At 38.4% G+C, this 22,782-nt stretch overlaps 1 protein-coding gene across 1 annotated transcript in view; it reads right to left on the bottom strand.

Moving 5' to 3' along the window:
• LOC124274457 (Y+L amino acid transporter 2-like) overlaps positions 1–17,090 on the bottom strand; it is a 28,912-nt gene extending 11,822 nt beyond the window's left edge. The window contains exons 1-3 of the mRNA XM_046709820.1: positions 17,036–17,090; positions 1,747–1,873; positions 1,130–1,258 (exon numbers count right to left, since the gene is read on the bottom strand). Of these exons, the coding sequence (XP_046565776.1) occupies positions 1,130–1,258; positions 1,747–1,867 (250 nt within the window). The 5' untranslated portion in view covers positions 1,868–1,873; positions 17,036–17,090. The remainder of the gene's footprint in view (positions 1–1,129; positions 1,259–1,746; positions 1,874–17,035) is intronic.
• Positions 17,091–22,782: the final 5,692 nt, after the last annotated feature.

Here is a 22,782-nt window from a genome sequence, read left to right on the forward strand (position 1 = left end):
ACAAAATGTTTTCTTGAGAATTTTATACAGCGTTGCAAAGACATTTATTATCAAGAATGGTATCAATATATAACTTTTTTCAAATCTTTGGTGTTCTATTCAACCATAAAGATTGTCTGTTTTCTTGAAAAATATCTTGTAAATATTAGTTCAAAAGATGTAAGGAGATGTTTGACAAAACTCCGTTGCAATGTACATGATTTTAATGTTAATTCGTATAGATACTCCAAAACCTATTAAACTGCGTTTTGTAGTTCATGTGTGACTGAACAGGAAGATGAATTCCATATATTATATTAGTATGTCCTCTTTACAATGAGTATCGTTTTAGATATTTACCTGAATACTATCGTATTTACTTTCATGTTCAAATGTTCATTGAACTGGTGAGAACAAGTGATAAGAATAGACCCTTAAGATTTTGTATCTTTCTTAAAAAAAGGGTTTGTACTTCGATCGAAACAAAAATCCATGTGAACATATCTACTGATGTAAGAAGATCTATATTTTCAGTATGGTGCATTTGTTTTAATTGTTTTACACATGTGTATTGTTGGTCTCATGGCCATCTATGCGTAAAAAATGGTGATAATGTTATAACATCCAGACCCTGCTTAAAGCTTTCAAGGTGTGTGGCACAATCTGACACACCTGATGTTCGATGCAATTACCTATTTTAATTTCAATTGCTTTGTATTGAGCTTTTAACGAGGGCAGGATACGCTCGCCTAAGCACGAACACATTGTGTCATCACTGTTTCCTTGTAAACTCCCATGTTCACTATTCAATCGTATAAATTCCTACTTTCAACAGAAATAGTTTTTATGAATAGGGAAAGGGTTTTGTCACAATATGAAATGTACTCGAAATATTATGGTTGTGCACACAAAGCCAAGTAAATATAATTTGGTATGTCAAGTCAAATGACGTCACAGAGTTGTAGTAATCATTATGTCTGTAATAAACGTTCAAGTTATAATTACTTCTGCAATTATTTAGGAATAATATTTGTTCCATTATGTATCCATTTTCCCTCTTTTCGGGGGATATCAAATGATGGCCTTTTCCTAATATAGGACAGATACAAAGACCAAGACTACAGCCAGAACCAAAGGCCAGAAAGAGTACCATATTCAGCATAGCACATGGCAGCACAATAGGTCAAAGCTCCACACATCGTCCACACCAGCAGAGACAAGCCCACGGAGGACCCCATCCCTTCTAGTATGACAGATGGGCTGATGAAGATACCAGTCCCTGTGTGTGAAGACAAATGATAGATATTAATGCCAGAGAATATGACCATTGTCGAATATCTGTCGAAACAGATTCCATGATGCATAAAAGGCAAATGTACTGTAAGTCCCCATGGTCTCTAGTATGGTGATCTACCTTCAGCTGTTGGCGATATATAGCCTATTTTTATATTGTGTTAGTTAAAATATTTTAGATTTAATTACTAGTTTTACATGTATATCTGTGATATTCTAGTTGTTTTACTGTCCTTCGTAGGCAGGTTGTATAATCTACATCTATTCTATTTCAATGTAAAATGTTCACCTCACGATATGGCTGAAATATTGCCGATGTGACGTTAAATATTAACTCACTCACTCACTCACAAACAATGTTACATACAACGACAACATAATTTCCATAACCATAAGACGTCTCAATTAAGTTTCCGACCATACCATGAACATATGTGTATATCATCTATTATTTAGTCTTGCTCACTGACTCACCTATAATATTGCCGATCATGTAACTCGTAGCGCTGACCAACCCGAGCTGTTTCTTCAGGGTTGAAGTCCTCCCTACAGTGGATTTGTCTGCCATATTGGTCCCTGCAACTTCGCTGTCCATAGCGATCTGATATATAAACATTAAAGCAACAAGAAGAGATAATTATTTTTAACACATATCATATACTCACAAAGTAAGTATATCGTTGAGCGAAGTTGCCGCCAATATTCCAACTGTAACTATTCTGTACGAGGTGATGAAGTTCATTTGTACTTTTTGGAATATGTTCTGTTCAATTCTCTATTCCGTACATGCGTGTACATACATGTCATAGACAAGTGTTATAATTCGATCAAATGTTGACATTTAAGTTAGTGTTCTGCGGATTGCATAGTAAATATTCATTGCAAGATTCTTAATTAGGGTACAATCGTAAGGATTAAGGATAGTAAGGATAGTAAACTTAGGAAGATATTAAATTTAGAAGGATATTGTAAATGCAAGATTTCTTTACATTTATTTCAGTGTACACATATCGTTCGAATGAAACATTGAATGTTATGTACTATGAAATTTGTACATTTTCTGAATTTCATCGAAAGCTATTGTTTGTTGTACGTTTTCTGAACCTCGTCAGCTCATCAGCAACTTTACTCTTCAAGTGAACGCAATAATATTCATCAAGTCCTCAGCAGCAGCCATTTATTATGAACTGTAACTCCTTAAAAATCAATACATTAAACCCTGTTGATGCGAGTATCAGTTTTTGTGTTCTGCATTAACAGATATGATTAATACTTTGTTGGCATAACATTTTCAGGAAACTGGCTCTAAGAGAAGCATATTAAGAGAAAGTGGTACTCATCGTACATATACTTTGTGACATACAAAACACAGTCTTTTATGCCTTCCAGTATTAATATACCTTCCGGTCTCATTACTTCACTGATGTGAGAAACATCGAAATTGGGCGAGTCCAACCCTGAATTTGTTATGGTTAGATAACTAAGGTATAGCTATGTACCAAACGAGACTTTGATAAAGTTCTGTTTCCTTTTTGAAGTTAAGTATGCTAGTCTTGTTAACGAATCTCAGACCAGACGAGAATTCAGCTATGAAACATTAAGGGTGGCCTACGTTCTGCTGTTCCCGGATATAACCAAAACGTATACTAAACAATAAAGACTTTTAGATGCCAGTTAGATTTACCAAAAACTAGCTGCCTGCATAACATATTATCAGACTTCTTTGGGTAGCGATTGTCTGGTATACATATTAAATAATTTTAACCAATAACTTATATCTCTCCCATATACATATATTTTAAGTTTATATTCACCTCTAGCAATATTATTAGGTGTGGAAAACTTAACTTGAAACAAAACAAAACAAAAAAACAACATAAAAACCCCCAAAACTGCTTGCAGCACGAATCATAAGATCACAAATATGAGTTAGTTGGGTTTTAACGCTGCCTAGAGCTGTATCCTAGTCACACAACACCCAACAACCCGTGGGCTGTGCCAACAAACCTGTTGACAACGCATGCATGACGTCAGGGATCAGAAAGGTTAAGGAAATGATATTTGTTTCTATGCAACTGGTCGTTCGACCAGTGAAACCGGAACAAGATAAAGTAAGTAATTGGATGGAACTCAAGCACCCAAACAAATAAAAAAAATTATTTACTAAGAACGTGTATTCCCAAATATACCATGTTACACTTGGCCACTTTCCAAATGACATAATACATTTAGAGCTTTCGGTATGGCAGGCATACTAATTTACACCTGTCAGGAGATTACACGAAGCGCTTTAACCACTTTCCCGGGACCTGTTGTCGTTAGTTTATGCAGATGACTCGGTTGCTGAGTGGTTTAGCTGTGTTTGCATGCCTGCGACTGGGTTCGAACTGACTCTCCTTTACTGAGAACGAGTAATTCCGAATATAACACATGTTGCATGGACTATGTTGCCTACCTGAACAGTATGAAATACTGCTAATAATGTATCTGAGGATTCGCCTGAATATTTGTCGCTATGTAAAATATGTGACATTACTTTTGATATTGTGATAAAATTACCAACTATCTTGGCTATGATTATATATCGCCTAAACAGTGCCGATTTTAATCCAGAACTCATCAGGTAACCTGCTCGTCACATAGTAAACATTTCTAGTTGCTCAGATGACGTGTATTCAACGGGAGATTTTAATGCATGGACCTAAACCCGGAAGGATTTCATTGAAATCGCAGATTCCTTTTTCAATGACAATCACATTGTTGCGGACTTGATACAGTCAGAGTATCGGTGACAATAATCACATTGTTGTGGACTTGATACACACAGGGTATCAGTGACAATAATCACATTGTTGTGGACTTGATACACTTAGGGTACCGGTGACAATAATCACATTGTTGTGGACTTGATACACTTAGGGTACCGGTGCGATAATCACATTGTTGTGGACTTGATACACACAGGGTATCAGTGACAATAATCACATTGTTGTGGACTTGATACACTTAGGGTACCGGTGACAATAATCACATTGTTGTGGACTTGATACACTTAGGGTACCGGTGCGATAATCACATTGTTGTGGACTTGATACACTCAGGGTATCAGTGACAATAATCACATTGTTGTGGACTTGATACACTCAGGGTACCGGTGCGATAATCACATTGTTGTGGACTTGATACACTCAGGGTATCAGTGACAATAATCACATTGTTGTAGACTTGATACACTTAGGGTACCGGTGACAATAATCACATTGTTGTAGACTTGATACACTTAGGGTACCGGTGACAATAATCACATTGTTGTAGACTTGATACACTTAGGGTATAATCACATTGTTGTAGACTTGATACACTTAGGGCATCGGTGACAATAATCACATTGTTGTAGACTTGATACACTTAGGGCACCGGTGACAATAATCACATTGTTGTAGACTTGATACACTTAGGGTAGCAGTGACAATAATCACATTGTTGTAGACTTGATACACTTAGGGTACCGGTGACAATAATCACATTGTTGTAGACTTGATACACTTAGGGTACCGGTGACAATAATCACATTGTTGTAGACTTGATACACTAATAGGGCAGCAGTGACAATAATCACATTGTTGTAGACTTGATACACTTAGGGTACTTGACATCACATGGACTTGATATACTCAGGGCAGCAGTGACAATAATCACATTCTTGTAGACTTGATACACTTAGGGTACCGGTGACAATAATCACATTGTTGTAGACTTGATACACACAGGGCAGCAGTGACAATAATCACATTGTTGTAGACTTGATACACTTAGGGTACCGGTGACAATAATCACGTTGTTGTAGACTTGATACACTTAGGGTACCGGTGACAATAATCACATTGTTGTAGACTTGATACACTCAGGGCAGCGGTGACAATAATCACATTGTTGTAGACTTGATACACTTAGGGTATCGGTGACAATAATCACGTTGTTGTAGACTTGATACACACAGGGCAGCAGTGACAATAATCACATTGTTGTAGACTTGATACACTTAGGGTATCGGTGACAATAATCACGTTGTTGTAGACTTGATACACTTAGGGTACCGGTGACAATAATCACATTGTTGTAGACTTGATACACTCAGGGCAGCAGTGACAATAATCACATTGTTGTAGACTTGATACACACAGGGCAGCAGTGACAATAATCACATTGTTGTAGACTTGATACACTAAGGGTACCGGTGACAATAATCACATTGTTGTGGACTTGATACACTCAGGGCAGCAGTGACAATAATCACATTGTTGTAGACTTGATACACACAGGGCAGCAGTGACAATAATCACATTGTTGTAGACTTGATACACTTAGGGTACCGGTGACAATAATCACATTGTTGTAGACTTGATACACTTAGGGTACCGGTGACAATAATCACATTGTTGTAGACTTGATACACTTAGGGTACCGGTGACAATAATCACGTTGTTGTAGACTTGATACACTTAGGGTACCGGTGACAATAATCACATTGTTGTAGACTTGATACACTTAGGGTATCGGTGACAATAATCACATTGTTGTAGACTTGATACACACAGGGCAGCAGTGACAATAATCACATTGTTGTAGACTTGATACACTCAGGGCAGCAGTGACAATAATCACATTGTTGTAGACTTGATACACTTAGGATACCGGTGACAATAATCACATTGTTGTCGACTTGATACACACAGGGCAGCGGTGACAATAATCACATTGTTGTAGACTTGATACACTCAGGGTACCGGTGACAATAATCACATTGTTGTAGACTTGATACACTTAGGGTATCGGTGACAATAATCACATTGTTGTAGACTTGATACACTTAGGGTATCGGTGACAATAATCACATTGTTGTAGACTTGATACACTTAGGGTACCGGTGACAATAATCACGTTGTTGTAGACTTGATACACTTAGGGTACCGGTGACAATAATCACATTGTTGTAGACTTGATACACTTAGGGTACCGGTGCGATAATCACATTGTTGTGGACTTGATACACTCAGGGCAGCAGTGACAATAATCACATTGTTGTAGACTTGATACACACAGGGCAGCAGTGACAATAATCACATTGTTGTAGACTTGATACACTTAGGGTACCGGTGACAATAATCACATTGTTGTAGACTTGATACACACAGGGCAGCAGTGACAATAATCACGTTGTTGTAGACTTGATACACACAGGGCAGCAGTGACAATAATCACATTGTTGTAGACTTGATACACTTAGGGTATCGGTGACAATAATCACATTGTTGTAGACTTGATACACTTAGGGTACCGGTGACAATAATCACATTGTTGTAGACTTGATACACTTAGGGTACCGGTGACAATAATCACGTTGTTGTAGACTTGATACACTTAGGGTATCGGTGACAATAATCACATTGTTGTAGACTTGATACACACAGGGCAGCAGTGACAATAATCACATTGTTGTAGACTTGATACACACAGGGCAGCAGTGACAATAATCACATTGTTGTAGACTTGATACACTTAGGATACCGGTGACAATAATCATATTGTTGTCGACTTGATACACACAGGGCAGCGGTGACAATAATCACATTGTTGTAGACTTGATACACTTAGGGTACCGGTGACAATAATCACATTGTTGTAGACTTGATACACTTAGGGTACCGGTGACAATAATCACATTGTTGTAGACTTGATACACTTAGGGTATCGGTGACAATAATCACATTGTTGTAGACTTGATACACTTAGGGTACCGGTGACAATAATCACATTGTTGTAGACTTGATACACTTAGGGTACCGGTGACAATAATCACATTGTTGTAGACTTGATACACTTAGGGCACCGGTGACAATAATCACATTGTTGTAGACTTGATACACTTAGGGCAGCGGTGACAATAATCACATTGTTGTAGACTTGATACACACAGGGCAGCAGTGACAATAATCACATTGTTGTAGACTTGATACACACAGGGCAGCAGTGACAATAATCACATTGTTGTAGACTTGATACACTTAGGGCATCGGTGACAATAATCACATTGTTGTAGACTTGATACACTTAGGGCAGCGGTGACAATAATCACATTGTTGTAGACTTGATACACACAGGGCAGCGGTGACAATAATCACATTGTTGTAGACTTGATACACTTAGGGCAGCAGTGACAATAATCACATTGTTGTAGACTTGATACACTTAGGGCAGCGGTGACAATAATCACATTGTTGTAGACTTGATACACACAGGGCAGCAGTGACAATAATCACATTGTTGTAGACTTGATACACTTAGGGTACCGGTGACAATAATCACATTGTTGTAGACTTGATACACTCAGGGCAGCAGTGACAATAATCACATTGTTGTAGACTTGATACACACAGGGTAGCAGTGACAATAATCACATTGTTGTAGACTTGATACACTTAGGGTACCGGTGACAATAATCACATTGTTGTAGACTTGATACACTTAGGGTACCGGTGACAATAATCACATTGTTGTAGACTTGATACACTTAGGGTACCGGTGACAATAATCACGTTGTTGTAGACTTGATACACTTAGGGTACCGGTGACAATAATCACATTGTTGTAGACTTGATACACTTAGGGTACCGGTGACAATAATCACATTGTTGTAGACTACACTTAGATACACTTAGGGGTATCGGTGACAATAATCACATTGTTGTAGACTTGATACACATAGGGCAGCAGTGACAATAATCACATTGTTGTAGACTTGATACACACAGGGCAGCAGTGACAATAATCACATTGTTGTAGACTTGATACACTTAGGGCAGCGGTGACAATAATCACATTGTTGTAGACTTGATACACTTAGGGCAGCGGTGACAATAATCACATTGTTGTAGACTTGATACACTCAGGGTACCGGTGACAATAATCACATTGTTGTAGACTTGATACACTTAGGGTACCGGTGACAATAATCACATTGTTGTAGACTTGATACACTTAGGGTACCGGTGACAATAATCACATTGTTGTAGACTTGATACACACAGGGCAGCAGTGACAATAATCACATTGTTGTAGACTTGATACACACAGGGCAGCAGTGACAATAATCACATTGTTGTAGACTTGATACACTTAGGATACCGGTGACAATAATCACATTGTTGTAGACTTGATACACTTAGGGCACCGGTGACAATAATCACATTGTTGTAGACTTGATACACTTAGGGTACCGGTGACAATAATCACATTGTTGTAGACTTGATACACTTAGGGTACCGGTGACAATAATCACATTGTTGTAGACTTGATACACTTAGGGTATCGGTGACAATAATCACATTGTTGTAGACTTGATACACACAGGGCAGCAGTGACAATAATCACATTGTTGTAGACTTGATACACTTAGGGCACCGGTGACAATAATCACATTGTTGTAGACTTGATACACTTAGGATACCGGTGACAATAATCACATTGTTGTAGACTTGATACACTCAGGGCAGCGGTGACAATAATCACATTGTTGTAGACTTGATACACTCAGGGTACCGGTGACAATAATCACATTGTTGTAGACTTGATACACTTAGGGTACCGGTGACAATAATCACATTGTTGTAGACTCTGACTTGATACACTTAGGGTATCGGTGACAATAATCACATTGTTGTAGACTTGATACACTTAGGGTACCGGTGACAATAATCACGTTGTTGTAGACTTGATACACTTAGAGTATCGGTGACAATAATCACATTGTTGTAGACTTGATACACTTAGGGTACCGGTGACAATAATCACATTGTTGTAGACTTGATACACTTAGGGTACCGGTGACAATAATCACGTTGTTGTAGACTTGATACACTTAGGGTACCGGTGACAATAATCACATTGTTGTAGACTTGATACACTTAGGGTATCGGTGACAATAATCACGTTGTTGTAGACTTGATACACTTAGGGTATCGGTGACAATAATCACATTGTTGTAGACTTGATACACTTAGGGTACCGGTGACAATAATCACATTGTTGTAGACTTGATACACTTAGGGTATCGGTGACAATAATCACATTGTTGTAGACTTGATACATTTAGGGTATCGGTGACAATAATCACATTGTTGTAGACTTGATACACTTGTGGTATCGGTGACAATAATCACGTTGTTGTAGACTTGATACACTTAGGGTATCGGTGACAATAATCACATTGTTGTAGACTTGATACACTTAGGGTACCGGTGCGATAATCACATTGTTGTGGACTTGATACACTCAGGGCAGCAGTGACAATAATCACATTGTTGTAGACTTGATACACACAGGGCAGCAGTGACAATAATCACATTGTTGTAGACTTGATACACTTAGGGTACCGGTGCGATAATCACATTGTTGTGGACTTGATACACTCAGGGCAGCAGTGACAATAATCACATTGTTGTAACTTGATACACACAGGGCAGCAGTGACAATAATCACATTGTTGTAGACTTGATACACTTAGGGTACCGGTGCGATAATCACATTGTTGTGGACTTGATACACTCAGGGCAGCAGTGACAATAATCACGTTGTTGTAATTGATACACACAGGGCAGCAGTGACAATAATCACATTGTTGTAGACTTGATACACTTAGGGTACCGGTGACAATAATCACATTGTTGTAGACTTGATACACTTAGGGTACCGGTGACAATAATCACATTGTTGTAGACTTGATACACTTAGGGTACCGGTGACAATAATCACGTTGTTGTAGACTTGATACACTTAGGGTATCGGTGACAATAATCACATTGTTGTAGACTTGATACACACAGGGCAGCAGTGACAATAATCACATTGTTGTAGACTTGATATACACAGGGCAGCAGTGACAATGATCACATTGTTGTAGACTTGATACACTTAGGATACCGGTGACAATAATCATATTGTTATCGACTTGATACACACAGGGCAGCGGTGACAATAATCACATTGTTGTAGACTTGATACACTCAGGGTACCGGTGACAATAATCACATTGTTGTAGACTTGATACACTCAGGGTATCGGTGACAATAATCACATTGTTGTAGACTTGATACACTTAGGGTATCGGTGACAATAATCACATTGTTGTAGACTTGATACACTCAGGGTATCGGTGACAATAATCACATTGTTGTAGGACTTGATACACTCAGGGTATCGGTGACAATAATCACATTGTTGTGGACTTGATACACTCAGGGTATCGGTGAAAATAATCACGTTGTTGTGGACTTGATACACTTGGGGTATCGGTGACAATAATCACATTGTTATCGACTTGATACACTCAGGGTATCAGTGACAATAATCACATTGTTGTGGACTTGATACACAGGGCATCGGTGACAATAATCACATCGTTGTAGACTTGATACACTCAGGGTATCCGGTGACAATAATCACATTGTTGTGGACTTGATACACTCAGGGTATCGGTGACAATAATCACGTTGTTGTAGACTTGATACACTTAGGGTATCGGTGACAATAATCACATTGTTGTAGACTTGATACACTTAGGGTATCGGTGACAATAATCACATTGTTGTAGACTTGATACACTCAGGGTATCAGTGACAATAATCACATTGTTGTAGACTTGATACACTCAGGGTATCGGTGACAATAATCACATTGTTGTAGACTTGATACACTTAGGGTACCGGTGACAATAATCACATTGTTGTAGACTTGATACACTTAGGGTACCGGTGACAATAATCACATTGTTGTAGACTTGATACACTTAGGGTATCGGTGACAATAATCACATTGTTGTAGACTTGATACACTCAGGGTACCGGTGACAATAATCACATTGTTGTAGACTTGATACACTTAGGTATTATCGGTGACAATAATCACATTGTTGTAGACTTGATACACTTAGGGTATCGGTGACAATAATCACATTGTTGTAGACTTGATACAGGGCAGCGGTGACAATAATCAGGGTACCGGTGACAATAATCACATTGTTGTAGACTTGATACACTTAGGGTAGCGGTGACAATAATCACATTGTTGTAGACTTGATACACTTAGGGTATCGGTGACAATAATCACATTGTTGTAGACTTGATACACTTAGGGTACGGTGACAATAATCACATTGTTGTAGACTTGATACACTCAGGGTATCGGTGACAATAATCACATTGTTGTAGACTTGATACACTTAGGGCATCGGTGACAATAATCACATTGTTGTAGACTTGATACACTTAGGGTACCGGTGACAATAATCACGTTGTTGTAGACTTGATACACTTAAGTATCGGTGACAATAATCACATTGTTGTAGACTTGATACACTTAGGGGCATCGGTGACAATAATCACATTGTTGTAGACTTGATACACTTAGGTACCGGTGACAATAATCACATTGTTGTAGACTTGATACACCTAGGGTACCAGTGACAATAATCACGTTGTTGTAGACTTGATACACTTAGGGTATCGGTGACAATAATCACATTGTTGTAGACTTGATACACTTAGGGCACCGGTGACAATAATCACATTGTTGTAGACTTGATACACTTAGGGTATCGGTGACAATAATCACATTGTTGTAGACTTGATACACTACACTACAGGGTACAGGTGACAATAATCACGTTGTTGTAGACTTGATACACTTAGGGCAGCAGTGACAATAATCACATTGTTGTAGACTTGATACACTTAGGGTACCGGTGACAATAATCACATTGTTGTAGACTTGATACACACAGGGCAGCAGTGACAATAATCACATTGTTGTAGACTTGATACACACAGGGCAGCAGTGACAATAATCACATTGTTGTAGACTTGATACACTTAGGGTACCGGTGACAATAATCACATTGTTGTAGACTTGATACACTTAGGGCACCGGTGACAATAATCACATTGTTGTAGACTTGATACACTTAGGGCATTGACAATAATCACATTGTTGTAGACTTGATACACTTAGGGTACCGGTGACAATAATCACATTGTTGTAGACTTGATACACTTAGGGTACCGGTGACAATAATCACATTGTTGTAGACTTGATACACTCAGGGCAGCAGTGACGGTGAATAATCACATTGTTGTAGACTTGATACACACAGGGCAGCAGTGACAATAATCACATTGTTGTAGACTTGATACACACAGGGCAGCGGTGACAATAATCACATTGTTGTAGACTTGATACACTTAGGGCACCGGTGACAATAATCACATTGTTGTAGACTTGATACACATAGGTAGCGGTGACAATAATCACATTGTTGTAGACTTGATACACTTAGGGTACCGGTGACAATAATCACATTGTTGTAGACTTGATACACTTAGGGTACCGGTGACAATAATTGTACACTTGATACACTAGGGTTGATACACAATCACAGGTAAGACTTGATACACTTAGGGTGACAATAATCACATTGTTGTAGACTTGATACACTTAGGGTATCGGTGACAATAATCACATTGTTGTAGACTTGATACCGCACAGGGCACCAGTGACAATAATCACATTGTTGTAGACTTGATACACTTAGAGACTTGATAATAATCACCTTGTTGTAGAGACTCTGATACATAATCACGTTGTTGTGACTTGATACACAATCGGTGACAATAATCACGTTGTTGCTAGACTTGATACACTCAGGGTACCGGTGACAATAATCACATTGTTGTAGACTTGATACACTTAGGGTATCGGTGACAATAATCACATTGTTGTAGGACTTGATACACTCAGGGTATCGCAGTGACAATAATCACATTGTTGTAGACTTGATACTTACACTCAGGTATCAGTGACAACAATAATCACATTGTTGTAGGACTTGATACACTTAAGGTATCGGTGACAATAATCACATTGTTGTAGACTTGATACACTTGATACCTGACAATAATCACATTGTTGTATGACAAATCACGGTGTTGTGACACTTGATACACTACTAACAGGGTATCGGTGACAATAATCACATTGTTGTAGACTTGATACACTCAGGGTATCGGTGACAATAATCACATTGTTGTAGACTTGATACACTTAGGGTATCGGTGACAATAATCACATTGTTGTAGACTTGATACACTCAGGGTATCGGTGACAATAATCACATTGTTGTAGACTTGATACACTTAGGGTATCGGTGACAATAATCACATTGTTGTGGACTTGATACACTAGTATCGGTGACAATAATCACATTGTTGTAGACTTGATACACTTAGGGTATCGGTGACAATAATCACATTGTTGTGGACTTGATACACTCAGGGTATCGGTGACAATAATCACATTGTTGTGGACTTGATACACTCAGGGTATCGGTGACAATAATCACGTTGTTGTGGACTTGATACACTTAGGGTATCGGTGACAATAATCACATCGTTGTAGACTTCATACACTCAGGGTATCGGTGACAATAATGACATTGTTGTAGACTTGATACACTCAGGGTATCGGTGACAATAATCACGTTGTTGTAGACTTGATACACTCAGGATACCGGGGACAATAATCATATTGTTATCGACTTGATACACACAGGGCAGCGGTGACAATAATCACATTGTTGTAGACTTGATACACTCAGGGTACCGGTGACAACATTCACATTGTTGTAGACTTGATACACTCAGGGTATCGGTGACAATAATCACATTGTTGTAGACTTGATACACTTAGGGTATCGGTGACAATAATCACATTGTTGTGGACTTGATACACTTAGGGTATCGGTGACAATAATCACATTGTTGTAGACTTGATACACTCAGGGTATCGGTGACAATAATCACATTGTGGTAGACTTGATACACTCAGGGTATCGGTGACAATAATCACATTGTTGTGGACTTGATACACTCAGGGTATCGGTGAAAATAATCACGTTGTTGTGGACTTGATACACTTGGGGTATCGGTGACAATAATCACATTGTTGTAGACTTGATACACTCAGGGTATCGGTGACAATAATCACATTGTTGTGGACTTGATACAGTCAGAGTATCGGTGACAATAATCGCATCGTTGTAGACTTGATACACACAGGGCAGCGGTGACAATAATCACATTGTTGTAGACTTGATACACTCAGGGTACCGGTGACAACATTCACATTGTTGTAGACTTGATACACTCAGGGTATCGGTGACAATAATCACATTGTTGTAGACTTGATACACTTAGGGTATCGGTGACAATAATCACATTGTTGTAGACTTGATACACTCAGGGTATCGGTGACAATAATCACATTGTTGTGGACTTGATACACTCAGGGTATCGGTGACAATAATCACATTGTTGTGGACTTGATACACTCAGGGTATCGGTGACAATAATCACGTTGTTGTGGACTTGATACACTCAGGGTATCGGTGACAATAATCACATTGTTGTAGACTTGATACACTTGGGGTATCGGTGACAATAATCACATTGTTGTGGACTTGATACAGTCAGAGTATCGGTGACAATAATCACATCGTTGTAGACTTGATACACTCAGGGTATCGGTGGCAATAATCACATTGTTGTCGACTTGATACACTCAGGGTATCGGTGACAATAATCACGTTGTTGTGGACTTGGTACACTTAGGGTATCGGTGACAATAATCACATTGTTGTGCACTTGATACACTTAGGGTATCGGTGACAATAATCACATTGTTGTGGACTTGATACACTCAGGGTATCGGTGACAATAATGACATTGTTGTAGACTTCATACACTCAGGGTATCGGTGACAATAATGACATTGTTGTAGACTTGATACACTCAGGATACCGGTGACAATAATCATATTGTTATCGACTTGATACACAGAGGGCAGCGGTGACAATAATCACATTGTTGTAGACTTGATACACTCAGGGTACCGGTGACAACATTCACATTGTTGTAGACTTGATACACTCAGGGTATCGGTGACAATAATCACATTGTTGTAGACTTGATACACTTAGGGTATCGGTGACAATAATCACATTGTTGTAGACTTGATACACTCAGGGTATCGGTGACAATAATCACATTGTTGTAGACTTGATACACTCAGGGTACCGGTGACAACATTCACATTGTTGTAGACTTGATACACTTAGGGTATCGGTGAAAATAATCACGTTGTTGTGGACTTGATACACTTGGGGTATCGGTGACAATAATCACATTGTTGTAGACTTGATACACTCAGGGTATCGGTGACAATAATCACATTGTTGTGGACTTGATACAGTCAGAGTATCGGTGACAATAATCACATCGTTGTAGACTTGATACACTCAGGGTATCGGTGGCAATAATCACATTGTTGTGGACTTGATACACTCAGGGTATCGGTGACAATAATCACGTTGTTGTGGACTTGGTACACTTAGGGTATCGGTGACAATAATCACATTGTTGTAGACTTGATACACTTAGGGTATCGGTGACAATAATCACATTGTTGTGGACTTGATACACTCAGGGTATCGGTGACAATAATCACATTGTTGTAGACTTGATACACTCAGGGTATCGGTGACAATAATCACATTGTTGTGGACTTGATACACTCAGGGTATCGGTGACAATAATCACATTGTTGTGGACTTGATACAGTCAGAGTATCGGTGACAATAATCACATCGTTGTAGACTTGATACACTCAGGGTATCGGTGGCAATAATCACATTGTTGTGGACTTGATACACTCAGGGTATCGGTGATAATAATCACGTTGTTGTGGACTTGGTACACTTAGGGTATCGGTGACAATAATCACATTGTTGTACACTTGATACACTTAGGGTATCGGTGACAATAATCACATTGTTGTGGACTTGATACACTCAGGGTATCTGTGACAATAATCACATTGTTGTGGAGTTGATACACTCAGGGTATCGGTGACAATAATCACGTTGTTGTGGACTTGATACACTTAGGGTATCGGTGACAATAATCACATCGTTGTAGACTTCATACACTCAGGGTATCGGTGACAATAATGACATTGTTGTAGACTTGATACACTCAGGGTATCGGTGACAATAATCACATTGTTGTAGACTTGATACACTCAGGGTATCGGTGACAATAATCACATTGTTGTGGACTTGATACACTCAGGGTATCGGTGACAATAATCACATTGTTGTAGACTTGATACACTCAGGGTATCGGTGACAATAATCACATCGTTGTAGACTTGATACACTCAGGGTATCGGTGGCAATAATCACATTGTTGTGGACTTGATACACTCAGGGTATCGGTGACAATAATCACGTTGTTGTGGACTTGGTACACTTAGGGTATCGGTGACAATAATCACATTGTTGTAGACTTGATACAGTCAGGGTATCGGTGACAATAACGACATTGTTGTGGACATTCCTGACTAGACCTGACTCAATACGAGAAAAGGCATTTAATGCTCTCTAGGTGAGCTGAAGCGATGATGGACATTTGTTTGTAGCTTTTGTTTCCTGTTTCACCGAAGGTGGGACCATTTGAATGGCTCTCCGCGTGTGGTAACTTTGTTAAGTCACTACATGTGCAAGGAATGTCATTGTGACCAATATTTATCTGACAGTTAGTTACATATCAAGCTTGGCGAGTTATTTGGTTGTGAAAGCCACAAAACTTGGTCTTACCTTCGCAGTAGGTCGTCAGCAGCAGACTGGCACAGAGTTACTGTCTATATTGCCCTGATCGTGCACTGTATGACAGTATGACAACAGTTGGTAGTTATTATCATCCACCATCACTCATGGATGAAGAGCGCGGTGACATGCATTTAAATTACATTTGTGACGTCATTCCATGGTCTGTTCGCTCCATTACTTTTCAGGAATGGAGCGATGTGTACCAGTTTCAAGATAAAACCTTCATTTTGTCATTTTGACATTTAATTTTGATAACAGAAATATTCCCAATACTTCGAATGTAATTTAAGTAGGGTAATATCCTCGTAACTCTCCATTCCTTAAAAATAATGTGCCTCGGCCCCTCCGGGGCCTCGGCTCCATTATTTTTAAGGAATGGAGAGTTATTCGGACATTACCCTCTACATCATTATGTTATTAATGGTTTAGCATGAACACAGAAAGAAACGTTATGTGCACTGCCTGTTCAAGGAACATAGCATTGGTGGTTATCAACTTACCCAAAATGTCCTTCGTCTTGTGGCAACATATGTGGCAATCATGCAATGTTTATACTAATTTACACACAGCAAAAATAACTTAGTTTCCGTTCTTGCGGAAACCTAATTAATACTGGGTAATGTAGGTTTCCGCTAGGTTTCAGTATCCGGAAACAGACAATGCGAGTTTCCGCATAGTTTACAAAACTGAAACTAACAAATCTAGGTTTCCGTCAAGTTTCTACAACTGAAACTATCATTATGCGTTTCCATTTAGTTTCAGTTGGCTGAAACATTCATAGCAAAATGACTTAGTTTCCGCTATTGCGGAAACCTATTGAATACTGGGTAATGTAGGTTTCCGCTAGGTTTCTGTTGGTTTCAGCTTAGATAAAATGGCAAACTTAACTTTGTGCTGTTCCATTGGGGGGACAATATTTACTTACTGTTACATTTGCAAGATAATTTCTATATACAGAATCCAGCTAGGGTCCATGCAGGAAGCAAAAGTACTGTACGTTCCCGTAGTCCCTAGTATGTTGATCAACCTTCAGGTGTTGGCAATCTATAGCCCATTTTTATACTGTACCGTTAAAGTGTTTATGGTTACATGCCAGTTTTTAGTGTACATTTGTGATAGACTAGTTATTTTACTGTCCTTAGAAGACAGGTAGGTATATAAGTTTGTTTTTATTTCATGTACACATTTACAAATTTAGATTTACGACTTTCACGATATGGCTGCCGATGTGACTTTGTAACTCACTAACATTCTGCATAACTTGTGAATGTACCATTTATTACATTGTACACGAAAAACAACAAACACAGTAACACAGTCACTGATATGATTCATCTGTTTCATTATTTTGAATAGCTCACATTTCAACAGAACCCAAAAATGTATGTATGTATGTATGTATGTATGTATGTATGTATGTATGTATGTATGTATGTATGTATGTATGTATGTATGTATGTATGTATGTATGTATGTATGTATGTATGTATGTATGTATGTATGTATGTATGTATGTATGTATGTATGTATGATGTATGTATGAAGCCACATCAAGATGGAATCTTCAGCATTGGAGAACACAACTTCTGTATGAATATGCAAATACAAATATGTCAAAACCCTACCCTATGCATATGATGAAATGATGTCTACTAGTGCAGGCATAACATACTTGCTGTGGTATTTATTAAACAGATTTTAAATTCAAATTCAAATGTTTATTGTATGAAAGGTCATGGGCCCATATACATGAAGTATACATTTGAAGCTGCCTCAATGTATCTTAACATATACACACTAACAATCTCACATAGTAAAGACTTGGCAACTTGCTGACAATCATGAAGCTTCTGTTGCACTCATACTGAGCTGACAGCAATCCTCTGATCTGGTACATATGAAGCAGAGCCTGAGTTGAGACATTTGTTTTGCCACACAGAGAAAGGGGAAATATAACCAAGTTGATTACAACAAGGCTTGAACCAGTCCACAACCGCAAACAGATGGTGTATGCTCTACTTAAGATCTGTTGGTGAATATGAAGAGTCCTGGTTGATGTCTGGCACAACATCGTTGCCATGCTCATCGTCCCACACAGACTCTGCATCATCCTGCAAATACAATACATACAATGCTTAGTAAAACTACAAAAACAGCCAAAGTAACACATGTATACATATTCAAAAACATGCACAGTGGTATATCTGATCACAATGAAATTATAAAATTAGAACGACTAATTTGTAGATGTACCCAAAAGATTTTTTCACAATCACAAAGGAAAGATCTGTAGTATACATGTATATTGTATCTTCCATTGGACATGTCACTTATTTGATTGATTGGTACCAGAAAATAGTAGCCAACCCAGTATTCTGAAGCAAATTGTGGTAATATTTATTACTGTTACTGTACTCATATTCAAGGTAACATCTACTACCAAATCGCCAATTGAAATCTAAGAATAGGTAAAACGTTCCATACATATTTTAAATAGATACGAATCATGTTTAAACACTGAATGTAACACCTAATTATATATGTGATCTTATTCATTTCAAATTGAAATGACCAACTCAACTGAGAAAAAGCATACAAAACCTAACATTTCCCATGAATGAAAAATCGTGGGTATTTCTTAGTTTTATCAACCCTCTAAAGAAACATTCACAGCAATATAATAACAAAAAATATTATTTTTTAATGTGACCTTTACTTTAATTTAAAAACTGTAAAATGTGTAACACAACTTATTCACTTACAGTTACAGTTACATATTTGATATACAATAATTAAATATATTCATTATTGATATATGATGGATAACAAAGGGACAGATCAAACTGAAGTCGTTAAGTGAAACCTATGAAGTGAAGTATCTTTGACGACTAACCTGATGAGAAACTGCCGTCCATTCCAGACGGATTCCTTGTTTCCTTGAAACAAGCGACTGGCAGTGCGGACAGAAAACTGGTCTTCTTCTTGGAACTGAAAAACATATCAACTTATAATTACACTGGAATCCACGCACTGTTACATTTTGAGTGATTATATTTTTCACAAAGATAAAGAAATTTATTCTATGTATCTATTTAGTGTTTACTTGTTTTTGACTAAATGCTGATGAATAAAAATATTGTTTTAAGATTTCCTTTAATGAAATTAGGAGCATGGTAGGGTGTAACTATAAATGATTACCAAGCCAAGCCTCTTGTCAATCTCCAACAAGTCCCTAGATCCACAAAACGTATCTGTAAATTGAAACAATGATTCTTTTAGAAATGTTATACGTGACTTGTGTCAATGCATTGTAAGGCTAAGAGGTTTAATAATTGATTACACAAATTATTACACAAAGCTATGAGTGTAAAGTATATGTAATAATTGTTTTAATGGTTATAAAATGATAAAATAGATGAACTGGTATAATTGGATAAATACCGCCATATAGCTGGAATATTGCTGAGTGCGGCGTAATACTAAACTCACTCACTCGGATATATTGAGCTGACATTACATATAAGCTAGCAATATATACTGCAAAATTAGATAATTTAACTTATAATACATGGGAATAGTATATCTAGGTGTAGAACTGAAAAGAATGAACATGATATAAGCATGTCTAATACACTTGCATGTTTGGATCTCAATGGGTAAATTACTTACATGATGAAGTTTTACGTCCAGCAAAAATATTTTCGTATATTGCCTACTCCTGACAGGGTTTTGAAAAATCACCTATTTGTCACTAACACAAGTTCTCACGAGTAGGACTCATGAAGCTCGATCAGGGTGCCGTTCCACTAACCGATCTTAGCCCTACGCCAATCGTAAACCCCTAAAATCCCAATCTTAGCGTGACGTTACGATCGGCATACCGTTCCACTAACCAATCTTACCCAAGTCAATCGTAAAGTTAAGATCCAAAGTCTAAGTTGCTCATGACCAACTTAGGATAGCTAAAATCAATCGTACAGAAACCAAAATGGTGGCTTTCCTATTCTATGTGAAAAATAAGAGCGAGCATTTCACCGTGAGCGTCCCCTAAAATCCCCCCATGAAATGAATTTGTATATTTCTGTGATGTAAACAAACACCGCACTGAAGCCTTACAAATGTCAGGCCAGTCTGACCACTGTCGTCATGGGAACACAACCGAGCGAGTCGGTGTAACACATTTGTACAACAATATTGCAACGTCATGGTTAAGAATAGGGACAGCCGTGAAGTGAACAATGTTCTGAAGCAAAAAGATACGAATATGTTTCATTTCACTGCGCATATTTGGTGGGGGATTCTAAAGGCAGGCCGCGTGTTATTCAGGCACATATTAAAAGCTCTGACACAATTGACATTTTTAAAGTCCAGACTTAAAACCTGTTCTCAGTTTATTACTTATAATCTCGGCTGTAAATACTCCCGTGTAAATTATCTGTACATGGCGCTTTGAGCATGCCCCGGGATGTAGAATAGGCGCACTATAAATATGCATTTATTATTATTATATTATGCCTGATACCCAGCGTTCACACGCACTTGCACCTGAAACCAAGGTGCTCACTACCCTAATATTTTGCTCTAGCTTTTTTTCTCCACGTTTACACATGGTTGGAAAAATACCAATGAAGGCCCGGGTTAGAATATTGAACTTCAATAACCCATGCTTGTCGTAAGAGGCCAGTAACGGGATCGGGTGGTCAGGCTCGCTGACTTGGTTGACACATGTAATCGGTTCCCAACTGCGCAGATCGATGCTCATGCTGTTGATCACTGGATTGTCTGGTCCAGACTCGATTATTTATAGCTAAGATACATAGCGTTCACTAACATGAACGCTCATGTTAGTGAACGCTATGCATCTTAGTTAGATTTTTACAGACCGCCGCCATATAGCTGGACTATTGCTGAGTGCGGCGTAAATCTAAACTCACTCACTCATTCAGTTGGTTCGTAAACTACTTCCATCATTTGCTAGACTATGCAAAGGGAGATAACTCGTGCCTCGCATTCCTCTATCTCTCGCACGAAAGAGTCTCGATCTAAGCTTGGATCGGATCGTAAGATCGGGACCGGCTACAATCGGCCTAAAATCGGTTAGTGGAACGGCACCCAGGACTATTAAAGTAACGTGAATATGTTTTCAGATTAATTCACTGTTAATTATCTCTAGGCCTACATGTTGATGCTTGACACTGAGGAGGAGCAATTAGTGCCCATAATCCGATGAAAAGACCCTTAAGCCCATAACAGCCCACTGTTGTCACTTTGGGTACTCACATTCAATCTGCTCATTTCCACCTTTGGCGGTCCCCTTTGATGTCGGCAATGTAAACGAATAAAACAATGGCGACCGGATCACGTCCACGCGAGACTACCTAAATTATTATAAAAACACACAGCTGACATTTTAGGTGTATAGTGTATGTTTATTTTGTTGTATAACGCGGAAAGATATTGTCAAACTGTAATGCTAGATTTAGATTAAAAAAACAACAACAAAGTGTTTTTCCTGTGAGTCTTTGCGAGACGCCATTTTCATAGCCGCCTCAGTTTCCCTCAAAGCACTGGAAGAGAGAATTTGCTACTTGGAAAAGAAAGATGGAAATGGCTGCGAAAAACTCGCAGTACCACGACCCTGTCAGGTAAGACCAATTTATTTTGTTGTCAAATAACGTTTAATGAAGTATTTACTTTACGTACAGAAATCTGGATTGGTAAACAAGCTAATCTAT

The sequence above is a fragment of the Haliotis rubra genome, unplaced genomic scaffold (genome assembly GCF_003918875.1).
Source record: "Haliotis rubra isolate DU_JTF1 unplaced genomic scaffold, ASM391887v1 Scf191, whole genome shotgun sequence".
Classification (NCBI taxonomy): Eukaryota; Metazoa; Mollusca; class Gastropoda; order Lepetellida; family Haliotidae; genus Haliotis; species Haliotis rubra.